General features: G+C 39.2%; 1 protein-coding gene across 1 annotated transcript in view; it reads left to right on the forward strand.

Annotated features, from left to right (window-relative positions):
• PHIP (pleckstrin homology domain interacting protein) overlaps positions 1–14,782 on the forward strand; it is a 105,537-nt gene extending 90,755 nt beyond the window's left edge. Inside the window, exons 28-37 of the mRNA XM_009075035.1 lie at positions 723–843; positions 2,778–2,903; positions 4,928–5,000; positions 5,395–5,445; positions 5,737–5,886; positions 8,456–8,608; positions 10,585–10,748; positions 11,221–11,501; positions 11,820–11,981; positions 14,136–14,782. Of these exons, the coding sequence (XP_009073283.1) occupies positions 723–843; positions 2,778–2,903; positions 4,928–5,000; positions 5,395–5,445; positions 5,737–5,886; positions 8,456–8,608; positions 10,585–10,748; positions 11,221–11,501; positions 11,820–11,981; positions 14,136–14,782 (1,928 nt within the window). The remainder of the gene's footprint in view (positions 1–722; positions 844–2,777; positions 2,904–4,927; positions 5,001–5,394; positions 5,446–5,736; positions 5,887–8,455; positions 8,609–10,584; positions 10,749–11,220; positions 11,502–11,819; positions 11,982–14,135) is intronic.
• The last annotated feature ends 287 nt before the right edge of the window (positions 14,783–15,069 follow it).

The raw sequence follows: 15,069 nt of genomic DNA on the forward strand, positions 1-15,069 counted from the left end.
GCCATCTCAGAGCAATGGGTTTACATTCTGCATTATGGTGTGTGGCATACTGCTTAGTTTGGGATTCAGCTATAGCATGTGTGGTGCATATTGGTACAAAGTAGCAGTTGCTAGAACATTCAAAAGAGTAAGTAAACAGCTTTTAGAAGAAGAGCAGTCTGTTTAGCAACAACATATTTTCTGTTTTTAAAGACTTTCAGGAGAGACTTGAAAGGGGCTTTTATGGTTTGGTATTATGGTGTATTTGCTCAAAGTATAAGACATTAGAAGAATGTGTCTAAGCACCCATGGTGCTTGTAAGCACAGGAGGGGAAAACCAAGTTTGTGAAGGTGCATGTACTTTCCTGGCATTATGGTGGGTTGGTTTTAGAAGGCTTCTTTGCTCTTAGGCAGGGACAGAAGGTTGTGCTTCTGTTTTATTTTGAGTGTGGATTTTACCCACATCTTCCTGAGAATGAAGTAGTTCTGTAACTTTTACAGTAAGAATTGAATGCATTGCTTTGTTTGAAGATGGGAGAGTGGCACTCTGAAGTAGAGTACCACAAATCATTTGGAAAATCTAGAGTAATTACTGTTGTTATTTTGAGGAAACTGCTATGCATTTCAAAAATGAAGAAATAGCATATGTTGCAGAGGGGGAGAGGGTGAATCTTGAAACTGCTATGGGACTTCTGTGGTATATAACTTTGGGATTTTCTGGGTTTTTTTGTCATTCCATCTAGATATTGCTTCTGCATTTGTGGCACCTGTGGATCTTCAGGCTTACCCAATGTATTGCACTGTTGTGGCATATCCCACAGACCTCAGTACCATTAAGCAAAGACTGGAAAGCAGATTTTACAGGTGAGATGCAAGTGTCAGTTTCTGCTGTGGAATACTGTCAGCTGTATTTTTGGTAGCTCTTTGTCTTGTAATACCAAACTAGGAGATGGCTGCAGGTGTGTGCTTTTAATTTCTTCCATCTTCTATCCTTGGTCTGCGTTTCCAATTCCTAAAACTCTAAAAAGGATTGAACATCCCTTCTCCAGAATGTATTTTTGAATTGCATGGCATTCAAATTCCTGCTTATGCAAATTCCTCGTTCCATATGAGATTCAAATTGCAGGGTTAGTAAAGTGACTTTTAGTCCAAAGGATTAGGTTTCCACTTTAAAATTTAAAAAGAGGTTTCTCTTTTTTAATAAGAGACACCCTAAAAATATCTCAAGTCTTTTTTTCCTAATGTGCTTTTAAAAATACATAAATCTTACAATCCCTAAGTGTAAACCTTTGGTTTGTTTTGTTTGATGTTTTCCTAAACTGTGACTGCAATTGCTGTAGGTTTTTATTGGTTGGTTAGTTTGGGGGTTTTTTTTAGTAAATATTATCTTTGTAGCAGTATAATCCTTTACATTACTACTGTTTCCTTCACTTCTTGGGCTATTTCTGATCAAAATATTGGTGTTCCTCTAATACTTCTTTTGAAAAAACATGGATAGCATTTTGTTTTGGGCCAAATTTCAGAGTTAATTTGTAGTACTTTATACATGCTTAATGAAGATTTTAATTCTAAACTAAATTTGCTTTTTCATTTTTTAAAAAAAAACACCTCTGCTTTTTATCATGATAATGCAATATTTCACTTATATTGTTCCATATTTGTTGTGGGATATGAGGTAATCCAGCTTTCACTTCTACAATGCACTGCTTTTCTGTCGTGTGGAGAGGACTTTTTGCTGGATTTTTGTTTCTCTTGTCAAAAGGAGTCAGCAGTTATTTTTGGTAATCAGCATACCTTCAATATATTGGGGTTTATTAGTTTGTAGTACTGTCCAGGCCTGGTTAGATAATAAGCAGCCATCCTGTGCTGTGCTCTCCAGTGACTTTTTTTTTTACCTTCTGTAGATTGTTCAGTTCATTTGTGATTTTGATATCTTTTCATGAAGCTTACCTGAAAACTTATTTTTTCTGTCCTGAACCAGGAGTCTTAGCATGCTTGTAGATATCTAAAAAATGCAGAAGAAAGCACTAAAAATATGATCTTTCCCAGTGACTACTGATATTGTAGAGAGCTAAATGCTGGGCCCCAAATCATTGTTAAATTGCATCTAAATGCTTATGCTATGCCAAACATGTTAAATGATCTCTTGCTTTACTCTACTAAGCACTTATGCAGCATTTTCTTCCTTATGTTTCGCTAGTATAACAGAAGACTGTGTGTATATTTGTAACTTCTGTGCTGTCAGAGTTTTTATTTGAAGTAGTATGTATTTTATTTCTATTGTATCTTTTTTTTTAAGATTTGAATCTATTTTGCTTTTGTGCATCAGTTTTTATAATGTGGCTGTTCTATAGTTAGGTTGTTAAGTCAGACCCATGTGAGGAGATCTGATTGTTGTCTATCTGTCAGGAAAATGTAGACTAGAAAAACATTTTCATTACTATTTTGTTCATCCTCCACTGCAACTTCAGAGGTGATATAGGATGAGTTATGGATATCAGAAAGAAACAATAACAGGTGAAGCTTCACAGCTGAGTTTTCCTGCGGGGTGTCAGCTGTGTGTTCTCAAAGCCATTTGTACAGATTCCCAAAGGGAATGACATGAGAAGGGGAAGCCTGAGGCAGCTGCCTCTGTGGCCACGCAGGGCAGCGTATGGAAACGTGTTTTCTGATGGCCTGGGAGACAATGGGAATGGGAACAAGCATGTCACTATTTTTTTCCCCCATGTTCATATACATTGCTAGACATCAAGTCTTTCTTTTTTTCCTCCCTCTTTTCCCCAACTGTTGCTCTGCAGGCGCCTTTCTTCGTTGATGTGGGAAGTCAGGTACATCGAACATAACACTCGCACGTTTAATGAACCTGGAAGTCCTATTGTCAAATCTGCCAAATTCGTCACAGATCTTCTGCTGCACTTCATAAAGTGAGTTGCTTAGTCGGTCTGTTGTTATTTGTATCTCTTACCCCAAGGTATTTAGCCTTTTCGGATCTGAATCTCAAAGGGGGATAGTTCTGCAGCTTGAATAAGCCTGTTGTCTGTTGTTGGGGCAGAAGAGAATAAAGCTTATCTTGACAAAGAATTCATAAGTTTGCAAAATGAGATGAAGTTCTATAATATGTTGGCTGGCATAGATTGGCATGGCATTTTATTTTGAGAGACTTTCTCCTAAATGACAAAAAAGGGTCTTAGTATCTTCATGGAGCCTGAGCCATGTGCTCCAGGGTGGCCCTGCTGGAGTAGGGAGATTGGACCAGATGATCCATTGTGGTCCCTTCCAACCTAACTGATTCTGTGATTCTGAGTTGTAGATATATTTACTGGTAAGTTAGGAGTTAAGATTTTGTGTTTGAATGCTGCCTATGTTAACGTAATTGTGGGCTTTTACTTCTAAAGTCTAGATTACAATTTATAATGTGATTGAAACTTGTGTTTGAGATGTATGCAAAGCAAAAATTGGAGGCTTTGTAGTCGACAGAAATAGTAGTTGTCTTTCAAATGTTGTTTTTTACTATTGTCTGTAGAAAAACTCTATGAGAAATGGTTAAGATTTTTCAGTCAGTTGACACATCTACAGACTTAAGTTGGTAAGAGCTTACTGTGTACACTGCCTTCGTTTGCTTGTACACAGTGAGTGCTGCTGTTCCCACCTTGTAGAAACAGCAAGATACTTCATTAGTTTAACAAAAATCATGAAATTTTGAGTTAGTTTCTCAGTGCTAAATTAAATCTTGTTCTTTTTTATTTTGTTCTGTGTTCTTAAAAACTATTAGAACTGTGTTTGAAAATCTAGGACTTTGCCTTCATACATAAATCTTTGGTATCTTCAGTGCCTGTGATTTCTGATATTGGCTGGAGAATGAAAAATACTTAACTGCTTCAGAACTTAAGTTTTAGTGAAATGCACCATTAGGAGCAGATATATATCTGGAGGGCTTCTCTGTTACTAATTTTGTTCTTTAACATCTTTGTCCTACATTATTTTTTCCTGATTAATTAAGCAGCTCGGGGTTTTTCAAAGTGTGTTTTTAATTGGCTTAGCTAAATTAGTGCAACATGCTGGAATTCTTATTTAATAATGGCCTATAGCTTGTGTCTATTAATGTTCTAATTTAAGTGAACTAACAATTCATATAAAGCCCAGACTTGTCTTTATTTCTGTGGTTCTACCTGTAGGGTAGAAGTCTTAGACTATGGCAAGCAAAGCCCATGGTTCTCATGAGAGTGAATATTTAGATGCCTCTGGGAATCTAAGGTTTAGTCTCTTAAGTTACCTAAGTCTATTAAAAAGATGAAAATAGGGAGGGGAGAGTGATGATGTTACTTGGTCTTTTTCTCATCTTCTCTCCCAGCTGTTCTAGTGCTAATTGCAGTAGCCTGTATTATGGATTATGATTCCAGTGTGGAGTTGCTGAATGTTTAGTTACAAGTGTTTAAAGTTTTACAAACCACTTTTGTTTTTCCCAGTAGAACGCCTTAGGTGTAGGAGTTTTTTTCTGTTATAAACAAGAATGGAAAATTAGTGTGTGTTTTGCTGATTTAATTAAGTGGGTTTATACAGTAGCAGTGTTAGTCCTTTCACAAACAAACATTGCATTTCAAATGTCATACATTGGCTAGATGTGCACCAAAGCCCTTTGTGTGGCATAGTATTGCATTTTTCTAATGCTGATAAATTCACGGTAAAGGATTATGGTTTTTAATTTTAAAATATTGAGACTGTTAAGTGGTCTATATTTTACATAGTGCAGATAATATTTTACAACTTTTTGAGCAGATGATTAGTTTGATTTACTACTGCAGTCCCTCAGTATCCATATAGCACTAAACACATTATCATTTCATTTGGGAATGGCTTCATAAATATTTTCCTTATCCTAGGCAAATTACAATTGATTCCATAGGTGGAGATGGAAAATAAATGTTAGTGTGTATTTCTTTTTCCACAGAGACCAGAGTTGCTATGACATAATTCCATTATACAATGCGATGAAGAAGAAAGTGTTGTCTGACTCTGATGAGGTAAGTGGTTGTGTCTTAGACTTTGGCATTGATAGACTGGAGAAACAGGACTACTGTCTTGGTCCTGGTGAAGGCCAAAGTACTGGTTTGTGTAAGGGAGTGGGGAGTACTTTTCTGTCAATAAAATGCTTCTTTTTGCCAACTGAGAAACTGGTTAAAAATCCAGCCTCCTCTTTCCTTTAGTGCAGAGAGCTTTACTGGTTTGCTGGAGAATTTAGATGCTGCTTAGACTTTTGAGAGGTTCTCAAAACTGACAGTCACATGAAATGTTTCTAAGAGGGACCAGGGTAGGACTGTGGAGACTCAGATTATAAATGAAGTATAAAAGAACTCACCTACTCATATATGCTTGTATTTTTTAACCTTTTTATGCGACTCATTATCTTGCTCAAAGGAAGAAGAGAAAGATACAAATGTGCCAGGAACTTCCACTAGAAAAAGAAAGGTAAATGTTTGGGGTTTTTTATTTATATTTTGTGGTCCTATAAATAATTATAAACGTGTTTGTAAACAATGGAATGTAAAACTGGAAAAGTTTTTATTATTGTGTAATACTAGGTTTTTGAAAGTTTTGACTTTGTGGTGTTGCTCTACTGAGCTGTGCAATGTAAAAGCACTTCTGTCTGTGCTGCTGCACATTGTGAATGCATGTATATCCTCTGGGGTGCTTTTCCCATTAGATTTTGTACAAGCAGCTAGTTTATGTAATATATACCAGGCAATATTGTCATTTCAGGATCATCAGCCGAAGCGGCGGCTGCGTAACAGAGCTCAGTCGTATGACATTCAGTCATGGAAGAAGCAATGCCAGGAGCTGCTGAATCTCATTTTTCAGTGTGAAGACTCTGAACCATTTCGACAACCAGTGGATCTTCTTGAATATCCAGTGAGTATTTTAGAACAAAAAGGCTGGTTATAAACCACTTGTTAGGTGATGTGTTGTTTGGGTTTTTTTCAACTTTGACCATTTTTCCGGCTCTTTCAATTGGAACTTGTAGTGACACAATTTTTTTCAGTGCTTCGTTGTTGCTTGATAATTTTTATCATCTTGTTAAAGTAATTCCAAAACAAATTATTCTTCTCTGCTCTCTCGGATACTTCAGTTGCAAAACACTTTTATTCAGGGATGCCTATGTTGTTAAGTAAACTACAGCTTTTTATGTAAATTACAGCTTTTACAGTTGTCTTTCCTTTTCAGAGTGAAAAATGGTCATGTATGAAATGCATATGTTTGGTTGTTGCATGTGATGTCGGGGATCATTGTTTTCATTTGAGAAGTATAAAAACTGAAAGTAAATTTCATATGACAACTTTAAGTAACAAAGCAAAGGCTTGCTTTCCTTCTAGTATATCTGAAGTTTTTCTTTAAAATATCACTCTCAGGTGATTAACTTGGGGGAAATTACTCATCTCAATTAGTGAAAAGAAATGCTTCTCTTTCAGAAGTCACTAGTTAGGTCTGTCTTGACACTTCTGCAGCCATTGGGCACTGTTATTTTTGAAGTAACCTAAACTTTATGCCGTGGCCAACTACAAGTGGCTCTCTGTGTTTGAGATCCTCAAATGAGCTGATAGAGAGCACTGTAGTAGGCTTAGGCATGAAACACACTGCTCCCTGGTGTCACAAACCTGTCTGACATTCCTAGGCACTCCTGCAGGTTCTGTTTGCTCTGATGGATTAAGTTAACTTTTTGGTTAATTTTGTCATTTAAGCTTTTTGTCCAATGCATATTCCTCTGTTTCTTCCGTAGCCAAGAAAAATGGTTCTGTCACTGGCTTGAACTGGATCCTGTTTAAGCCTGTGGACTTTTCAATATTTTAATATTACTTTCCTAAATTGTCAGGTCTCATTTTCAGGTTTCAGAAGGGATGTGCTAAGCGTCTGATCAGGTTCAGATATTCATACTTCATATTTTAAAGCCAATATGTAAGAACAGTATTAGGCTTAGTCCTAAGTTTGAGCTGTTAAGCCACCCAGAAAGTTTGCAGACACACTAAGATATCACTCTTATCTTCATGACACTGTGTCAGGAATGCAAGCCTTAGGACACACAACTCTGAGATCTGTTTCAGTAAATCTGTTCACAAAGTGAATTAAATCTTCTACTGCTTAACTTCTAACCTTGATTCTGTCATAGAATCATAGAGTCATCAAGGTTGGAGGTGACAGCTAAGGTCATTGAGTCCACCCATTAACCTGCCACTCTGTTTGTAAGCCCTAAACCACATCCTCAGCATCAGGTCCAGATGCCTCTTAAACACTTCCAGGGATGGGGACTCCACCACCTCCCTGGGCAACCTATTCCAGTGCCTGGCCACTCTAACAGTGAACAAATTTTTCCTTTTTTCTAATCAGAATCTCCCCGGTCTCAATTTATGGCTGTTCCCCCTAGTCCTCTAACTACAGGCATGGCAGGACAGACCATCCCCCACCTATATGCACCCACTTTCAGGTAGTTGTAGAGAGCGATGAGCCCCAAGACGAGGTGCCCTGCTAGACTTGGTCTCTTGTAAAGAGCTTATAGCCATCAATTACAGCATTCCACTCAAGAGAGCAATCCCACCATGTTTCCATGATTGTCACTATATCATAACTTGTGGGGAGGGGAGAGGATCCTTCACCACTTGAGGTGCATCTGGCTGGTGCATTTGCCTCAGGGCAAGAAAAGAAAAGCTCCACCACTCTGTCTCCTCCTCTGATGCCCTCATGCTCCGTAGCCTCTCCACCTCTTTGAGCTGTACCACCATGCAGAGCTGATCATCCACCTGCTCACACTTCATGCAGGTGTTACCTCTGCTGCTCTCCAATGCCATCACCAGATTCTGCAGCCCCATACCTGGACCCCTACATTTTTTCATGGTAGTTCAGTTTGTGTTGCCACATCCTTCCTGGCACCTGCAGAGGTTTTAGCACCTTGCCAAGTGGAAACCATACCTAACCTCTCCTCTTGAGCTGCTGAGCTGATGGGAGCAAGACCACACCTTCCTGCTCGCCCTGACCACACGAACTGCTGTACAAACTGTTGCACTGCATCCTGTTTGCCTGCCCTGTTTGCTGTGCTCTGGTCACTCACTCCCTGGAGCTGTTTATATCTCCCGTGTTGCTCCCATCTCTGTCCCCTGCTTGCTTGATGGGCTGTTGAGAACTTCTGGGTCCAGACAGGGCTCTGGGCTGCTGCTCATGAGTCCCTGAGATTGGGAATCCCTGTACAGTCTAATCGAAAATCCACCCCCTGGACTGACCTCAGTCACTGCTGCTATCCTTGTGCCAAGTATGTCTGTGAGGAGTTGGGTTGTGTTTGAGTGGAAGGGGGCAAAATGTCTTTAGCAGTCTTCCATACCTATTTAAAGAGGACCCTTGGGTTAAACAGGTTGACCAAATGCATCCTAATGAAAATGATACACTAAAACTTGGAACAAAAGTTGTAATAAATTGCTTTGCTATTTCTTAACAGGATTATAGAGATATTATTGACACTCCTATGGATTTTGCTACTGTTAGAGAAACACTGGAAGCTGGCAACTATGAGTCACCAATGGAGTTATGTAAAGATGTGAGACTTATTTTCAGCAATTCCAAGGCCTATACACCGAGTAAAAGATCAAGGGTAAGACTTCATTACTTTCTGTTGTAGTTTGAAAGAACACTTATATCTGAAAAAATAGGACAGAAGAGATGGTGTAAATGATTACTTTTAAAAACAAGTTTGATTATTTCTGATCTTCAAACATGAATATTTCTGAGGAACTGTTGTAGGTTGGTATTTTAAAGGAAAGGTATGTATGCTGTTTAAATGCCAGAAGTTCTGATCATCTGCATATGTGTTTCAAAAGTAAATATTAGAAAGTGGATCTAAAGGGAGAGCCACGTTGAAGAAAGGATCTTTACACTCATGTTTATGTGTGCAATAGTGGAATTTAACTGATACTTTGGGGGAATAAGCTAGATTCTCAAAATAAACATACACAGAGCCCTTTCGCTTTGGAGGTTGCCCCAACCTGAAATATCCAGGTACAGACAGTAGAGGATGCTGAACTTCTCTGTTGTTCACCATTGGCAGTGAGACTGTAAGGAAGCACTTGGGATTTCTGGGGAACAGGACTGTTCACATGAAGTGTGAGCCTACAAAGCCATTCTTACTGGGCTGATAGTGCCATGCCCTGCTAGTAGTAGGTGCAGTGTCTGTGAAATTGTACATGCATACTGACACATGTTCAGCCTTCTGTGTAGCTTTTCTTCTGCTTATTGTGTTAGGTGTTAGACTAGAATTGTTCACAGCTTTTGTGTTTGCCAGTTCTAAATATCAAATTAGTCATTAGGACTTCACTGTTTTAAAACTTGGGGACAAATTTCTTAGTAGGTGATTAGCAAGAGGGACTGATGAGTGACTACTCTCTGTTCAGTCAGTAGCACAGTCCCACTCACTACTGACACTGTCCTTGGGTGCATCAAACAGAAGGGCTGTCAGGGCAGCTCTGGATTTGTTTGTGATTTTTCTTTCTCTCCTTGACTTCATCACACCTAACGTTATCTTAGCTCTGTGTGGTGTCACAGATTCTTCTGACATTTTCCTATCTTTCATGTTTGTTCCAAACAGACTGGTACAGTAAGAAACTTCTACCTCCTTTTTTTTTAAATTTTACTTAGAAGTGGAAGGTTCTGATGTCAAGAATTTTAATATTCTAGAACCTATGTGCTTTCAGTGCATGCAACACATAGCTGTTAACAGTGATGTTTTTACTGTGACTTGTCATGCAGATATTTTTAGCATCTTACTTCATGCCACTGAAGCTTTCCTGAACAGTAAATCCACGTCACTGATGCTTTCTTGAACAGTAAACCTAAACCTGTCAGCTTTTTTTTTTCCCTTGGCACATTAGACACAAATTTCTTTGCATGCCAACTCCAGTAACACATGCAGAATCTGTCAAACTTACTATTGAATCTGGCACTCGGATAGTTTGGTGTGTCATTAGGTAGGCAACTGTTCAATATTGGTTTTGTGTTTCATATTCTAAGAGGGTGCTGTGTCTCCTCTTAAAGCAGCTGGATGGTTCACTTTAGTGTTTTTTGTTTTCAGAATTAGTAGCAACTGTGCTCAGATAAGTAGTCATGATCTAAACTGATTGGACGTGTCTGTAAATCACCCAAGGCTAGAGAGGAAAAAAGAAGGAAGAAAAATGCACCCATGTAATTTCAGTACATTGATTGTACCTGTTACAAGCAACTTAAATTCATCCATAAAATTATGTAAGATTTCTTGACCCTAGGTATGATACAGTAAAATTACATTAAGAGTCTCTCTTTGTGATTTCAGTTGAAGCTAGAAAGGGATGAATTCTGGAAAGGCTTAATTTTTCCTTTTGTGTGTCATCTTCAGTTGTAATATGCTTCTCAAACCCATGAAAATGGTTAAAGCAAACCTACACAGGCGTTAGTGTAAATTTGTTGAAACAGACTGTAAATTTCCCTGCAACATTTCCCTATTAATCACTTTGTGTTTCTAGCTATTGTTCAATGATAAATTAGTAAAATGATGGTTTGGAAAAGTATCAAACTTGTGTACTGGCTTTTCTTTTTTAGATCTACAGCATGAGCTTGCGCCTTTCTGCTTTCTTTGAAGAGCACATAAGTTCCATTTTATCAGATTATAAATCTGCCCTGCGCTTTCATAAAAGGAATACAATAAAGAAACGAAGGAAAAAAAGAAGCAGAAGCAGCTCAGTTTCCAGTAGTGTTGCATCCAGGTACATTAATTCCTTTGCAGTAGTCATGAAATGCTGTGCGAGTTTGACATACCTAAACAATAGAGTATGTTTTTTTTCTTAATACTTCCTTTGCTATTCCCTATATTGCAGAATGGTAGCTTTGACATGCAAGTCCCTATGATGTGGAAGAGTTTTAAACTTTACTTAGAGCTATCCTAGTGTAAGTGCTTGAAATTCAAATAACTGCTAAACTCGTACAGCAAAACAGCGTCGTTAGGATAGTGGTGGCATCATGCTTTGTCATATAACTGTAGTATTTATGGTCAAGACTGCACTTTTCAGAAGCTCACAACTCACATGAATCTTCACAGCAAATATCATGTTTTTAACATCCTTCATACGGAGGTGATTGTTTTACTGCCACGATCTCAGACATTAGCATTTAATTTAATTTATTCCTGTGCCATGGAAAGGTTGTCATCCAGGATACAAATTGTTACTCCTTTTGCAGCCCTGAAAGGAAGAGGAGATTAATCAAACCTCAGCTGAAGGCAGAAACTTCTGCCACCTCATCATCTTCTGTCCCTGCTCGGTCAATAGCACTGAGACATGCTCCACCTCAGATGAATGGAAAAGCAGCTGAAACCTCTTCCCTTGTGCGGACTAGAAGCAATAGGAGCACAACAGATGTGGCTGTTACAGAGCAACCATCTACTTCTTCAGGAGCAAAGCCTTTAACTATAAAGCCTTTAATTACCAAGCCTAATATCACTGCAGGGTCAGGAAAGTCAGGCAAGTTGGTTTTTTAGTCTTTATTCTATTTTAATTAAGCTGCGAATGTTTTTAAAGATAAAACTGACTTTTTGGAAATCTAATATATTTGTCTCAGTTAAGACTGGTTCAGTTTTCAAGCTGATGGGCCTTTGAAGCTCTTCAGAGGAAAACTGAACAAGTTAGGCTATGCTGTTTTATTGGAGAATCTTTCTCCCTTCTGAGTCACTGATTCAAATTGTTTGTAGTAAAACGTGAGTTCCATTTTAGCCCAACAGGATTGAACGTGGTATAAATTGCTTGACTTGTATAATGAGGTTTTCTTTTTTGTCCTTCTAGTACTGGAGAATTCAACCAAACATTCCAAGAATCAGAATATTGTATCAAACCCTACTCAAACTGATTACAGTCATAACACTAGGAATAACTCCACAAGAGAAAATCCCGAAAAAGAGAAGCAAATCAAGCGCAAAGTAAAATCTTCCACTGTTAATCAACAAGGTACTGAGTTTCTCTGGAACTTCCTCCCCAGTTACTGATATACTGACTTGTGTTGTGCTTCAGTTGTGGTAATTTGGGAGTGGGGAAGTTTGTATGCATTATGATTTAGCAGAATAGGGAAGTCTAATGGAACAACTCAGTCACAGTTCGTGTGCTGGTTTGAAAGCAAACCAGTGAGAGACTCCAAGTCACAAATGCAATTTAATAGCGAAAACAAAAAAATAAATGCAACAGTACAAAAAAGAAACCACTGACAGAGTCAGAAAGCAACCTGACACCCTGTCAGATCTGGTCTTCACCTGAAGGTCCAGTGGTAGCTCCTGTCCTCTGGGAATCCAGTAGGTAAGGGCTCCCTGTGCTGGTCCAAACCCCAGATTATATCCAGGTGGGAATGCTTGTGGCTCCTCCCCTGGGGTGAAGCATCTCACAATGGGACATGTAATTCTATGGGTCATTCGATGGGTCCTTGACAGCCCATTAAACAGAAATAGCCTCCTGAGGGAGTTATCAGGGATGAGTCATGGTAGGAGTGATGAACACTGCCCCACCTGCTTTAACAGCTTGTGAAGATGATAATAGAATACATAGTATTGGTTACACCCTACATTATAACCTAGGACAGTTGGTTTCCTTCTTGATGAATTAACATGGTTTTGGCTACTCTTAACACCATTTCCATAGTGTGATAACTGTTGTCTAGCTGATTTTGGCATGTTAGCATGTCTGTACCTTCATTTAAATTATTACAAATGTCATGTTAGGAGTTCTTCAATTCCAAAGGAGTCTTCTGCAGGGTCACGTTTTAAACCTTGTGGGTTTACCTTGTAAAATTTCTGTGCATTGTATTTGGTCAGTAACGCTGAGCGTGATGACAGTCTGCACAGCCACAAGCACAAAGATCAGAGCTGCCCAGCTGCAACTTTGTTCTTTCATTTTTTGCCACAGCAGAATAGAACTGTGCAGTGTTTACTGCTTCTGTTTCGTGTGTTTGAATGGATTGACTGGACCTAGTTTCATGAAATCTCCTGGGTGAGCTTACTTGGTCTTTTGATGTCGGAATACCTTAAAACTTAAAGTTGCTGTGGAGACTGAAATGAGATCTCCTAGTCAAAAAGCTTTCCTGTTTATGAAGGAGCTTTGAACTGTTACAAAGATGCTTGAAGCAGCTAGATCCACTAAGCGTCTTTTCTCTGAAGATGGAGACACACTAGTCTGCAAATTGGGCCAGCCACGTCTAATTAATCTGCTAACTCCTTGTAGTCCTTCACTCCCCCAGGATATCTGTTCTTTCTTACTCCTCCATGCTTCTGAAAAAGTAGCTTGTGGTCTGATAAGTCATCTGTTTGTTTCTTGTAAGCTTTCTCACAAAGCCACAAATATGCACCTGGTATTGGACTGGATGTTTGGTTGTGTTGGAGATGTCTGTTGTTGACACAGTCCTGTCTCTCCTGCACATCCACTCTCATGACACTGTGGGCCTGTGTTTGATGGTGCTTGGGTGTTCCATCACAGGACTGGATGAACTACCTTGCTGGCTATGAGCCTGTTCTTGGCCACATTTTAGACCACCAAGGGCTGTGGTGTCAGAACATTTCCTGAGAGGCCTTGTGGCATTCCCCACTGAGGAAGTTGAGTACCACTCACCTAATGAAAATTCATACCCCTAAAAGTGCCCAAGAAAATACCTTCCTCTGCATGTCTGTTTGTGTGAGAAACCTGTGCAAATTGCATATAAAGGATGCAGCCTCAGGCTGAAAGAACCTTCTTTACTTCTCCAGACATGACCTGCTGTGAAATATTCCTGACCCTTGCAGTAATGCTTCCTGAGCAACTTTTTGCTGTTGCAGATATGAAAAAGGAGGTTCTGTCCACTGGCATTTTATCAGTCAAGAAAAACCTTTGAGCTACTCCCTTTGTTCTCTCTCTTTCTTTTTTCCCCCCCAGGCTACTGTGTGCTAAATCCAACTAGAAGTTACTCCTCACTGCATACTGGAATGAAGCTCTTTGAGCTCTACTTTGGGTTTCTTAGATTTTGACAGATTGGCAATCACTGTGAATCCATTCAGATATTTTAGTAAGAGTTTTATTAAGGCAGTGTGAAAACGAATGTAAATGTAAATCTGTTATGTGACATGTACTCTCATTTCTTTCCAGCAGAATGCAAGAATAATGCCTTGGCATCAGGAAGCATTCAGGTAAATGGACATGGAGGACAGCCCTTGAAACCTCCAGTTAAAAGAGGTCCTGGACGGAAACCGAAGGTGGAGACTAATAACAGTAGCTGTGAGGTGGTGGTGCACAAGAAAAGAGGCAGGAAACCAAAAAAGCTACAACTTCTTGAACAGCAGAAGGTTGCAGAGCAGAATACAATCCAGCCCACAAGGGACATACCGGAGGAAGCCTCTGTTTCTACTGCATGCAATTCTCTTTCTGAAAATAATGTGAAGGAAGACTTGTTACAAAAAAAAGGCCGTGGGGGTAGAAAGCCAAAAAGGAAGATGAAGACCCGTAAGCCAGGCTCGGACCTCCTAGTTCCTGCCAATGTTAAAATGCAAACAAGAAGCAGGAGGAAAAAGACAGATGAGCCTATGGACGAGGGGTCTGAAGAGCTTAAAGATTCTGAACCTCACATGAGAACTAGAAACCAGGGTAGGAGGACAGCCTTTTACAATGAAGATGACTCTGAGGAGGAGCAAAGGCAGCTATTGTTTGAAGACACCTCCTTAACTTTTGGAACGTCTAGCAGAGGCAGAGTCCGAAAGTTGACTGAAAAAGCAAAAGCTAATTTAATTGGTTGGTAATTTTTACCAAGGGTTTTACTTCAGAATGCTATGAAGCAGGTACAGTTAAGGAACAGCAGAACAGACTTCTGCTTCCCTGCTGCTATTATGGGTTAGAAGAGTATGTTCTGATTTGAGGAGAAAAATTTAGCAAAAAGATAAACTGAAAGAACGTTCTTTGAAAGAAATATATATTTTAAACTTTTGCTATTTATTGCCCTCCAAATAGGTTATACATTTCAACAGTCATTTTGTTCACAGTTGAGAATAATGAAGCAATTTCTGACTGACATACAGAGCTGAGAACT

This window comes from Acanthisitta chloris, unplaced genomic scaffold (assembly GCF_000695815.1).
Source record: "Acanthisitta chloris isolate BGI_N310 unplaced genomic scaffold, ASM69581v1 scaffold24615, whole genome shotgun sequence".
NCBI lineage: Eukaryota > Metazoa > Chordata > Aves > Passeriformes > Acanthisittidae > Acanthisitta > Acanthisitta chloris.